General features: G+C 59.7%; 1 protein-coding gene across 1 annotated transcript; it reads right to left on the bottom strand.

The window, feature by feature from the left end:
• Positions 1-1996: 1996 nt before the first annotated feature.
• Positions 1997-10148, bottom strand: NABP2 (nucleic acid binding protein 2). The gene is made up of 7 exons (XM_083880989.1): positions 10094-10148; positions 8639-8741; positions 7499-7637; positions 6588-6659; positions 4686-4767; positions 3101-3167; positions 1997-2185 (listed from the first exon to the last, which is right to left on the bottom strand). The coding sequence occupies exons 2-7, from the start codon at positions 8715-8717 to the stop codon at positions 2034-2036; spliced, it is 591 nt and encodes a 196-aa protein (XP_083737115.1). The 5' UTR covers positions 8718-8741; positions 10094-10148; the 3' UTR covers positions 1997-2033.
• Positions 10149-10356: the final 208 nt, after the last annotated feature.

Below are 10356 nucleotides of genomic sequence, written 5' to 3'. Positions count from 1 at the left end.
CCCCCCTGAGAGACCCCCGAGACCCCCATCCTGGGACTCCCTTGAGAGACCCCCAGGACCCCCCTGAGAGACCCCTGAGACCCCCACCCTGGGACCCCCAAGACCCCCCTTAGAGACCCCCAGGACCCCCCTCCTGGGACCCCCCTGAGAGACCCCCAGGACCCCCATCTGGGACCTGGGACCCCCTTGAGAGACCCCCGAGAGACCCCTGGGACCCCCATCCTGGCACCCCCTTGGGACCCCCACCCTGGGACCCCCCTGAGACCCCCAAGAACCAGAATTGGGGTCCAGGCAGAGAATATTTGGGATAATTTGGGATATTTGGGGCTTTATAACCCCCCCGAAGGTGAGACCCCCACCCCGGGACCCCCAAGGGACCCCCAAAAACCAGAATTGGGGTCTGAGACCCCCAAAGACCAAAAAGGGGGGGTTGGGACCCCCCAAAACCCCGAGGAGGGTCCGAATAGAACCAGAAATTGTAGAACTCGGATCTTTATTAACCCCCCCAAAGGTGGGACCCCCACCCCGAGACCCCCGAGGGACCCCCAAGAACCAGAATTGGGGTCTGGGACCCCCAAACACCAGAATTGGGGTCCGAGACCCCCCCCCCCCCAGCCTGTCCCGGGAGTTTTTGGGGGGGACACACCGGGAACCCCCTGCCCGGTGTGGGATTGGCCAAATGGGATCTTGGGGGGTCCTGGGGGGTTTTGGGGGGGTTTGGGGGGTCCCCAGTGGGTTCTGGGGGTTTCCAGTGGGTTCCTGGTGGGTTCTGGGGGTCCTGGGGGGGTCCCAGTGGGTTCTGGGGGTCCTGGTGGGTTTTGGGGGGTCCCCAGTGGGTTCTGGGGGTTTCCAGTGGGTTCTGGGGGTCCCGGGGGGAGGATGAGGGGGGGGGGTCTGGGGGTCCCAGTGATCCTGGTGGTCCCCGGTGGGTTCCTGGTGGGTTCCAGGGGGTCCCAGGGGGAGGATGGGGGGGGTCTGGGGGTCCCGGTGGGTTCTGGGGTGATCCTGAGGGGGGTCCCGGTGTATCCTGGGGAATCCTGGGGGTGTCTGGGGGGATTCCCGGTGATCCCGGGGGTGGGGGGCGGTTCCCAGTGACCCCGGGGTGATCCTGGGGGGGTCCTGGTGTTCCCCAGTGGATCCTGGGGGTGTTCCCGGGGGGGGGTCCTGGTGATCCCGGGGAGTTCCCTGTGGTCCCCGGTGGATCCTGGGGGTTGATCCTGGTATTCCCCGGTGAGATCCCACTGGGTCCTGGGGATCCCTGGGGGGTTCCTGGTGATCCCAGGGGTTCCCAGGGGTGATCCCGGTGTTCCCTGGTGGATCCCGGGGGTTGATCCCGGGGAATCCCGGTGGGATCCCGATGGCTCTCGGTATTCCCTGGTGTTCCCTGGTAATCCCAGGGGGTGATCCCGGGGAATCCTGGGGGTTCCTGGAGGATGATCCCAGCGTGTCCCCGGTGATCCCGACGGGATCCCACTGGGTCCTGGTATTCCCTGGGGGGTTCCTGGGGATCCTGGGGGGGTCCCAGTGGTGATCCTGGGGAATCCCAGTGATCCCAGGGGTGTTCCCGGTGATCCTGGGGAGGGGTCCCTGGTGTTCCCCGGTGGATCCCAGCGGGTGATCCCAGGGGGGTCCCGGTGTGTCCCCAGTGATCCCGATGGGATCCCACTGGATCCCGGTATTCCCTGGGGATCCCAGCGGTGATCCCGGAGACTCCCGGTAGTGATCCCGGGGAATCCTGGGGATGATCCCACTGGGTCCCAGTATTCCCCAGGGGCTCCCGGGGGTTCCCAGTGGTGATCCCAGGGAATCCCGGAGGTGATCCCAGGGGTGATCTGGGGGTTCCCTGGTGGATCCCGGTGATCCCGGGGTTGATCCCGGTGATCTGGGGGTTCCCAGGGTTGATCCCGGTGATCCTGGGGTTGATCCCGGTGATCCCAGGGGTGATCTGGGGGTTCCCTGGTGGATCCCGGTGATCCCGGGGCTGATCCCGGGGCCGATCCCGGCGCTGTCCCGGTATCTCTGCCCCCCTCCCGTTATCTCTTGCCGCTCCTCCGCGTCTCTTTGCCGTTGCTGAGGGTCCCGGGCTGGCTGCGGGTGCTGCGGCCGCTCGGGGGGTGAGCGGGGGGGCCCAGCCCGGACCCCCCCCCCGACACGGAGCCCCCGGCCCCGTTCTGGCTCTCCGGGGCTGCGGGACAACGAGGGGTTAATGGGGGTCATCGAGGGGTCACTGAGGGGTCACTGAGGGGTCATGGGGGGTCATGGGGGTCACAGGGGGTTATTGGGGGTCACAGGGGGGTCACAGGGGTCATGGGGGGTCACCGGGGGGTCATGGGGAGTCACTGGGGGGGAAATGGGGGGTCACTGGGGGTCACTGAGGGGTCATGAGGGTCATAGGGGTCACGGGGGGGTCACTGGGAGGTCACCAGGAGGTCATGGGGAGGTCACTGGGGGTCATGGGGGGTCACTGGGAGGTCACTGTGAGGTCACTTAGAGGTCATGGGGAGGTTATTTGGGGTCACCAGGAGGTCATGAGGGGTCATGGGGGGTCACAGGGAGGTCAGTGGAAGGTCATGGGTGGTCAAGGGGTCACTGGGGGGGGACATGGGGGTCATCAGGAGGGTCATGAGGGTCACTGGGGTCACTGAGGGGTCATGGGGGGTTACCGGAGGGTCACAGGGGGTCATGAGGGGGGACACATCGAGGGGTTACAGGGGGACACTGGGAGGTCACAGGGGGGTCAAGGGGTCACCAGGAGGTCATGAGGGTCATAGGGGTCATGGGGGGGTCACTGGGGGGGTCACTGGGGGGGTCATCGGGGGGGTCATCAGGGGGTCATGAGGGTCATGAGGGGTCATGGGGAGTCACAGGGGGTCACCAGAGGGGACGGGACACTGGAAGGTCATGGAGGGGTCAAGGGGTCACCAGGAGGTCATGAGGGTCATAGGGGTCATGGGGGGGTCACTGGGGGGGTCACCAGGAAGTCACTGGGAGGTCACCAAGGGGTCATGGGGGGTCATAAGGGTCACAGGGGTCACAGGGGGGTCACAGGGGTCACGGGGGGTCACAGGGGTCACAGGGGGGTCACAGGTTCAATACCCACCTGGGGGGGCAGCGGGGGGGCCCTGGGGGGGCTGGGGAGGGGCCGGGGGGGCTCCGTCTGCCTGAGCCTGGGGGGGAAACACAGAGACAGGGGGGGAAATTGGGGGTTTGGGGGAAATTTGTGAAGTTTGGGGGGTCGGGGGAGAAATTTGGGGGAAAACTGGGAGGAAATTGGGGGGATTTGGGGGAAATCTGGGGGGGATTTGGGGGGATTGGGGGAAATCTGGGGGGTTTTGGGGGAAATTTGGGGGGGAATTTGGGGAATTTGGGGAGAAATTTGGGGGGTTGGGGGGAAATTTGGGAGAAAATTGGGGGGAAATTTGGGGGGAATTTGAGGGTTTTGGGGGAATTTGAGGGAATTTAAGGGAATTCTGTGGGGATTTGTGAAAATTTGGGAAAATTTGGGAAAAAATTGTGGAAATTTGTGGGAATTTGGGAAAATTTTGTGGGAATTCGTGGGAAATTTGTGGCAAATTTGAGAAATTGTGGGAAATTGTGGAAATTCGGGAAAAATCGTGAAAATTTGTGGGAAATTTGTTGGGAATTCTTGGGAATTTCTGGAAATTTGTGGAAACCAAGGGGATTTGGGACAAATTTATGGGAAATTTTTAGGAAATTTGTGAGAAATTTGGGAAAAAATTGTGGAAATTCTTGGGAAATTTGTGGGAATTTCAGGGAAATTTGTTGAAATTTGTGGGAATTTGTGGAAATTTTGTGGAAATTCGTGGGAAATTCGTGGGAAATTGTGGAAATTTGTGGGAATTTGGGGCAAATGGGTGGGAAATTGATGGAATTTGTGGGAAATTGTGGAAATCTGTGGAAATTTGGGAAAAATTTGTGTAAATTCTTGGGAATTTTGTGGAAATTCTTGGGAAAATTATGGGAATTTGTGGAAATTTTGTGAAAATTTATGGAAATTCGTGGGAAATTTCAGGGAAATTTGTGGAAATTCGTGGGAAATTTGTGGGAAATTGTGGAAATTTGGGAAAAAATTGTGGAAATTCTTGGGAATTTTGTGGAAATTCTTGGGAATTCGGGGCAAATTTGTGGAAATTCGTGGGAAATTTGTGGAAATTCGGGAAAAATTTGTGGGAATTCTTGGGAATTTTGTGGAAATTCTTGGGAATTTTGTGGAAATTTGTTGAAATTTGTGGAAATTTGTGAAAATTCGTGGGAAATTCGTGGGAAATTGTGGAAATTTGGGAAAAATTTGTGGAAATTTGTGGAAATTTGTGGGAAATTGTGGAAATTTGGGAAAAAATTGTGGAAATTCTTGGGAATTTTGTGGAAATTCTTGGGAATTCGGGGCAAATTTGTGGAAATTTGTGGGAATTTGTGGAAATTTGGGAAAAAATTGTGGGAATTTCAGGGAATTTTGTGGAAATTCTTGGGAAACTTATGGAAATTCTTGGGAAATTTGTGGAAATTTGTGAAAATTCGGGAAAAATTTGTGGGAATTTGTGGGAATTTTGTGTAAATTCTTGGGAATTTTGTGGAAATTCTTGGGAAAATGATGGGAATTTGTGGAAATCAATGGAATTTGTGTGAATTTGTGATAAATTCCCCCATCCCCATGCCAGTCTCACCCCCTTGGCCGGGCCGGGCTGGGCCCCGTACTCGGGGTTGGGTTCACTGAAATTGGGAACCTCCGAGTAAACCATGCAGAACCTGGGGGGCACAACAGGGGGGTTTGGGGACCCCACAGAGACCCCCCAGACCCTCAAAAAACCCTCCACAGAACCCCACAAACCCTCCCGCAGTCCCCTCCCCCTGAATCCCACAAATCGCCCCCTAAAAATCCCCCCAAAAAATGCCCAAACCAGCCACGAGCCCCCTCAAAACCCCCTAAAACCCCACAAACCCCCCTGAACCCTCCCCCAGGACCCCAGAACTGCCCCCCAAAACCCCACAACTCCCCCCAGGACCCCACAAGCCCCCAACTCCCCCTAAAACCTCCCAAAACCCCCCAAAACCCCTCCCAGAACCCCAGAAATTCCCCCCAAAACCCCCAAAACCCCCCCAAAAAAAATCCCCAAAAAATCCTAAAAATCCCCAAACCCCCTCAAGACCCCCCCAAAATCCCCCAGGACGCCCAAGACACCCCCAGGAACCCCCAAACACCCCCAAATTCCCCCAAAATCCCCCAAAACCCCTCCCAGGACCTCAGAAATTCCCCCCAAAACCCCCCAAACCCCTCCTAAAAATGCCAAAAAAAATCCTAAAAAATCCCCAAAACCCCCCAAACACCCCCAAAACCCCCCAAACCTCCACAAAACCCCCCAAAACCCCTCCCAGAACCTCAGAAATTCCCCCCAAAGTCCACAAAAACCCCTGTAAAAATCCCCCAAAAATTCCTAAAAAATCCCCAAAACCCCCTAGGACCCCCCAAAACCCTCAAAACCCCCCAAATTCCCCCCAGGACCCCAAAATTCCCCCCAAAACCCCTCCCAGAATCCCCCAAAGCCCCTCCTAAACCCCCCCCAAAACCCCATAAACTCCCCCCAAAACCCCCCTTAAAAATCCCCAAAAAATCCCCAAAAATCCCCCCAAAAATCCCCAAAACTCCCCTCAAGACCCCCCAAAACCCCCCCCAGGATCCCCCAGGACCCCCCAAAACCCCCCCAAAAACCCCTCCCAGAACCCCAGAAATTCCCCCCAAACCCCCCCCAAAAAAATCCCAAAAAATTCCTAAAAAATCCCCAAAACCCCCCAGGACCCTCCAAATCCCCCCAGGACCCCCCAAACACCCCCAGGAACCCCAAACACCCCCAAATCCCCCCAAAACCCCCCCAAACCCCTCCCAGAACCCCAGAAAATCCCCCCAAAACCCCCCAAACCCCCCAAAAAAATCCCAAAAAAATCCCAAAAAACCCCAAACCCCCTCAAGACCCCCCAAACACCCCCAGGACGCCCAAGACACCCCCAGGAACCCCCAAACACCCCCAAATTCCCCCAAAATCCCCCAAAACCCCTCCCAGGACCTCAGAAATTCCCCCCAAAACCCCCCAAAAAATCCCCAAAAAATCCTAAAAAATCCCCCAAACCCCCCAGGACCCCCCAAACACCCCCAGGAACCCCCAAACCTCCCCAAAACCCCCCCAACTCCCCCCCAAAACCCCCCAAAAACCCCCCAAAACCCCTCCCAGAACCTCAGAAATTCCCCCCAAAGTCCACAAAAACCCCTGTAAAAATCCCCCAAAAATTCCTAAAAAATCCCAAAAAATCCCCAAAACCCCCCAAACACCCCCAGGACCCCCCAAACACCCCCAGGACCCCTCAAACACCCTACAACCCCCTCCTAAAAAACCCCTAAAACCCCATAAACTCCCCCCAAACCCCCCAAACTCCTGCCAGAACCCCCCAAATTCCCCCCCAAAAAATCCCAAAAAAATCCTAAAAATCCCCAAAAAACCCCAAAACCCCCAAACCCCCCCAGGACCCCCCAGGACCCCCCAAAACCCCCCAAATATTTCGGATTTTGTCCTCACTCCCCGATCTTCTGCAGGTCCCCCCCGCGGCCGGTGTAGAGCGTCAGGCAGCCCTTGAACACCGAGGCGTAACTGGGACAGGGACAATAATGTCACCAAAGTGTCACCAAGGGTCACCAAGGGGCACCAGGGGTCACCAAGGGTCATCAAGGGTCATCAAGGGTCACCAAGGGTCACCAAGGGTCAACAAGGGTCCCCAGGTGTCCCCAATGTCCCCAATGTGTCCCCAATGTCCCCGGGTGTCCCCAATGTCCCCATACCCCTTGGTGAGGCGGATGATGTCCCCAGGTGTCCCCAGGTGTCCCCAGGTGTCTCCGGGTGTCCCCAATGTCCCAGCTGTCCCCAATGTCCCCAATGTCCCCAAGTGTCCCCAATGTCCCCAATGTCCCCAATGTCCCCAGGTACCCCTTGGTGAGGCGGATGATGTCCCCGGGCTGGATGAGGGTCCCCAATGTCCCCAAGTGTCCCCAATGTCCCCAATGTCCCCAATGTCCCCAGGTACCCCTTGGTGAGGCGGATGATGTCCCCAGGCTGGATCAGGGTCCCCAATGTCCCCAATGTCCCCAGGTGTCCCCAATGTCCCCAATGTCCCCAAGGTGTCCCCAATGTCCCCAGGTACCCCTTGGTGAGGCGGATGATGTCCCCGGGCTGGATCAGGGTCCCCAATGTCCCCAGTGTCCCCAGGTGTCCCCAGGTGTCCCCAGTGTCCCCATACCCCTTGGTGAGGCGGATGATGTCCCCGGGCTGGATGAGGGTCCCCAATGTCCCCAGTGTCCCCAAGGTGTCCCCAATGTCCCCAATGTCCCCAGTCACCCTTTGGTGAGGCGGATGATGTCCCCGGGCTGGATGAGGGTCCCCAATGTCCCCAGTGTCCCCAAGGTGTCCCCAATGTCCCCAGTGTCCCCTCTGACCCCTTGGTGAGGCGGATGATGTCCCCGGGCTGGATGAGGGTCCCCACGTCGTCCCACACGCTGATGTTGATGCTCCCGCTCTTGTCGGCCACTTTGCACGTCCGCACCTCGTGCCCGTCCTTGGTCTTGGTCACTCGGCCTGGGGACAACGGGGACACCAGGGACATGGGGGGGACAGCGGGGACATGGAGGGGACAGTGGGGACACCAGGGACATGGAGGGGACACAGGGGACAACAGAGATAGTGGGGATAGTGTGGATGGTGGAGACATGGAGGGGACAGTGTGGACATCAGGGGACAGCGGGGACAGTGTGGACAGCAGAGGACAGTGGGGACATGGAGGGGACAGTGGGGAGAGCAGGGACACCAGGGGACATGGAGGGGACAGCGGGGACAGTGAGGACAGGAGGGGACAGGAGGACAGTGGGGACATGGAGGGGACAACAGGGCATGGAGGGGACATGGAGGGGACAGCAGGGGACAGTGGGGACATGGAGGGGACAGTGGGGGACATGGGGGATAGCAGGGACACCAGGGGATATGGAAGGGACAATGGGGGACAGTGGGGACATGGAGGAGACAGTGGGGACAGTGAGGACAGGAGGGGACAGGAGGACAGTGGGGGACATGGAGGGGACATGGAGGGGACAGTGGGGACAGCAGGGATAGCAGGGCATGGAGGGGACATTGGGGACAGGCAGGGGACAGTGGGGACATGGAGGGGACAGTGGGGACATGGGGGGACAGCAAGGGACAGCAGGGGGACACCCATGGGACACCCAGGGGACACTCAGGGGACACTCAGGGGACAGCAGGGGTGTCACCCACAGGACACCCAGGGGACACCCAGGGGACACCAGGGGACACCCAAGGGACACAGGGGGTCATTGGGGACAGAGGGGACACCCATGGGACACCCAGAGGACACCCCATGGACAGCCAGGGGACCCCAGGGAACAGCCAGGGGACACTCAGGTAACACCAGGGGACAGCAGGGGACACCCAGGGGACAGGGGTGACATTCAGGGCACCCCAGAGAACACCCCAGGGGACCCCAGGCGACAGAGGTGACACCCAGGGGACACCAGGGGACACCAGGGGACAGAGGGGACACCAGGGGACACAGGGGTGGCACCCACCTGTCTCCAGGACGATGAAAATCAGGTTGAGGTTCTTGAGCCCCGGCTTGACGTCCTTGACCAACGTCTCGGTGCTCATGGTGACACCGGGGACACGGGGGACCTGGGGACACACAATGGCACTTTGGGGACACGGGGGACACCTGGGGACATACAATGGCACTTTGGGGACACGGGGGACACCTGGGGACATACAATGGCACCTTGGGGACATGGGATGGCACCTTGGGGACAGTGGGGACACTGGAGACACAGAATGGCACCCTGGGGACACAGGGAATGGCACCTTGGAGACAGTGGGGACACTGGGGGGGACACTGGGGACACTGGGGGACACCAGGGACCAAAGAGGGAACAGTGGGGATGCATGGGGTGACACTGGAGGGGACATTGGGGACACTGGGACTGGAGGGACACTGGAGGGGACATTATGGATGGATGGCGGGGACACTGGGGACACTGGAGGGGACACTGAGACTGAGGGGACAGTGGGGACCAGAGTGGGGACACTGGGGATGGATGGGGGGACACTGGACGGGACATTATGGATGGATGGGGGGACACTGAGGACACACTGGGGACACACTGGGGGGACACTGGGGACTGGGGGGACACTGGGGACACACTGGGGACTGTGGGGACACTGGAGGGGACATGGGGCGACACTGGGGACCAGGGGACAGTGGGAACTGGGAGGACAATGGGGGGACACTGGAGGGGACACTGGGACTGGGGGACACTGGGGACCAGAGTGGGGACATTGGGGATGGATGGGGGACACTGGACGGGACATTGGGGACTGGGGAACACTGGGGAACACTGGGGACTGGGGGGACACTGGAGGGGACATGGGGTGACACGGGGGACCAGGGGACAGTGGGGACAATGGGGATGAGGGGACACTGGGACTGGGGGAGGACACAGGGATGGGACACAGGGGACTGAGGGGACAGTGGGGACCAGAGTGGGGACACTGGGGATGGATGGGGGGACACTGGGGACACCGAGAGGGACATTGGGGACTGGGGGGACACTGGAGGGGACACTGGAGGGGACACTGGAGGGGACCTTATGGATGGATGGGGGGACACTGGGGACACCCTGGGGACTGGGGGGACACCGGGGACTAAGGTGGGACACCGGGAATGATGAGGGGACACCAGGGGGACACCGAGGGGACTTTGGGGACCGCGGGGACAGCGGCGGTGACAACCCCGGGACTGGACAAACGGGGACGGGACAGGCGGGACACCGGGGACCGGACACCGAGGACGGGACACCGGGGACCGGGACAGCACCGGGGACACCGGGGACGGTACCGCGGGGCCACCGGGACCGGGAACAGAACCAGAACCAGAACCGGGACCGGAACCGGAACCAGAACCGGTACCGGGACCACCCTCCCTCCTTCCCGCCCCGCCGCCAGGGGGCGCTCTCCACTCCCGCCGCTCTCACCGGCGCCGCCGCCGCCGCTCCCGGAAGTCCGCGCTCTGCACCAATCACCGCTCTAAGAAGGTGATGACGCCGCCTCCACGCCAACCAATAGCGACGCAGCACGGGGAGGGGCGGGGCTCGCTTTCACTCCAACCAATAGCGATGCAGCACAGGAGGAGGGGCGGGGCTTGCCTTCACATCAACCAATAGTGATGCAGCACGGCGAAAAGGGGGCGTGGTTTAAACGGCAAACCCACGCCCCTTTTACCACAGAGTTCATTCCC

This window comes from Zosterops lateralis, assembly GCF_965231275.1.
Source record: "Zosterops lateralis genome assembly, chromosome: 32".
NCBI lineage: Eukaryota > Metazoa > Chordata > Aves > Passeriformes > Zosteropidae > Zosterops > Zosterops lateralis.
Note: the sequence above shows the minus strand (reverse complement) of the source record. Positions and strands in the feature narration are given on the sequence as shown.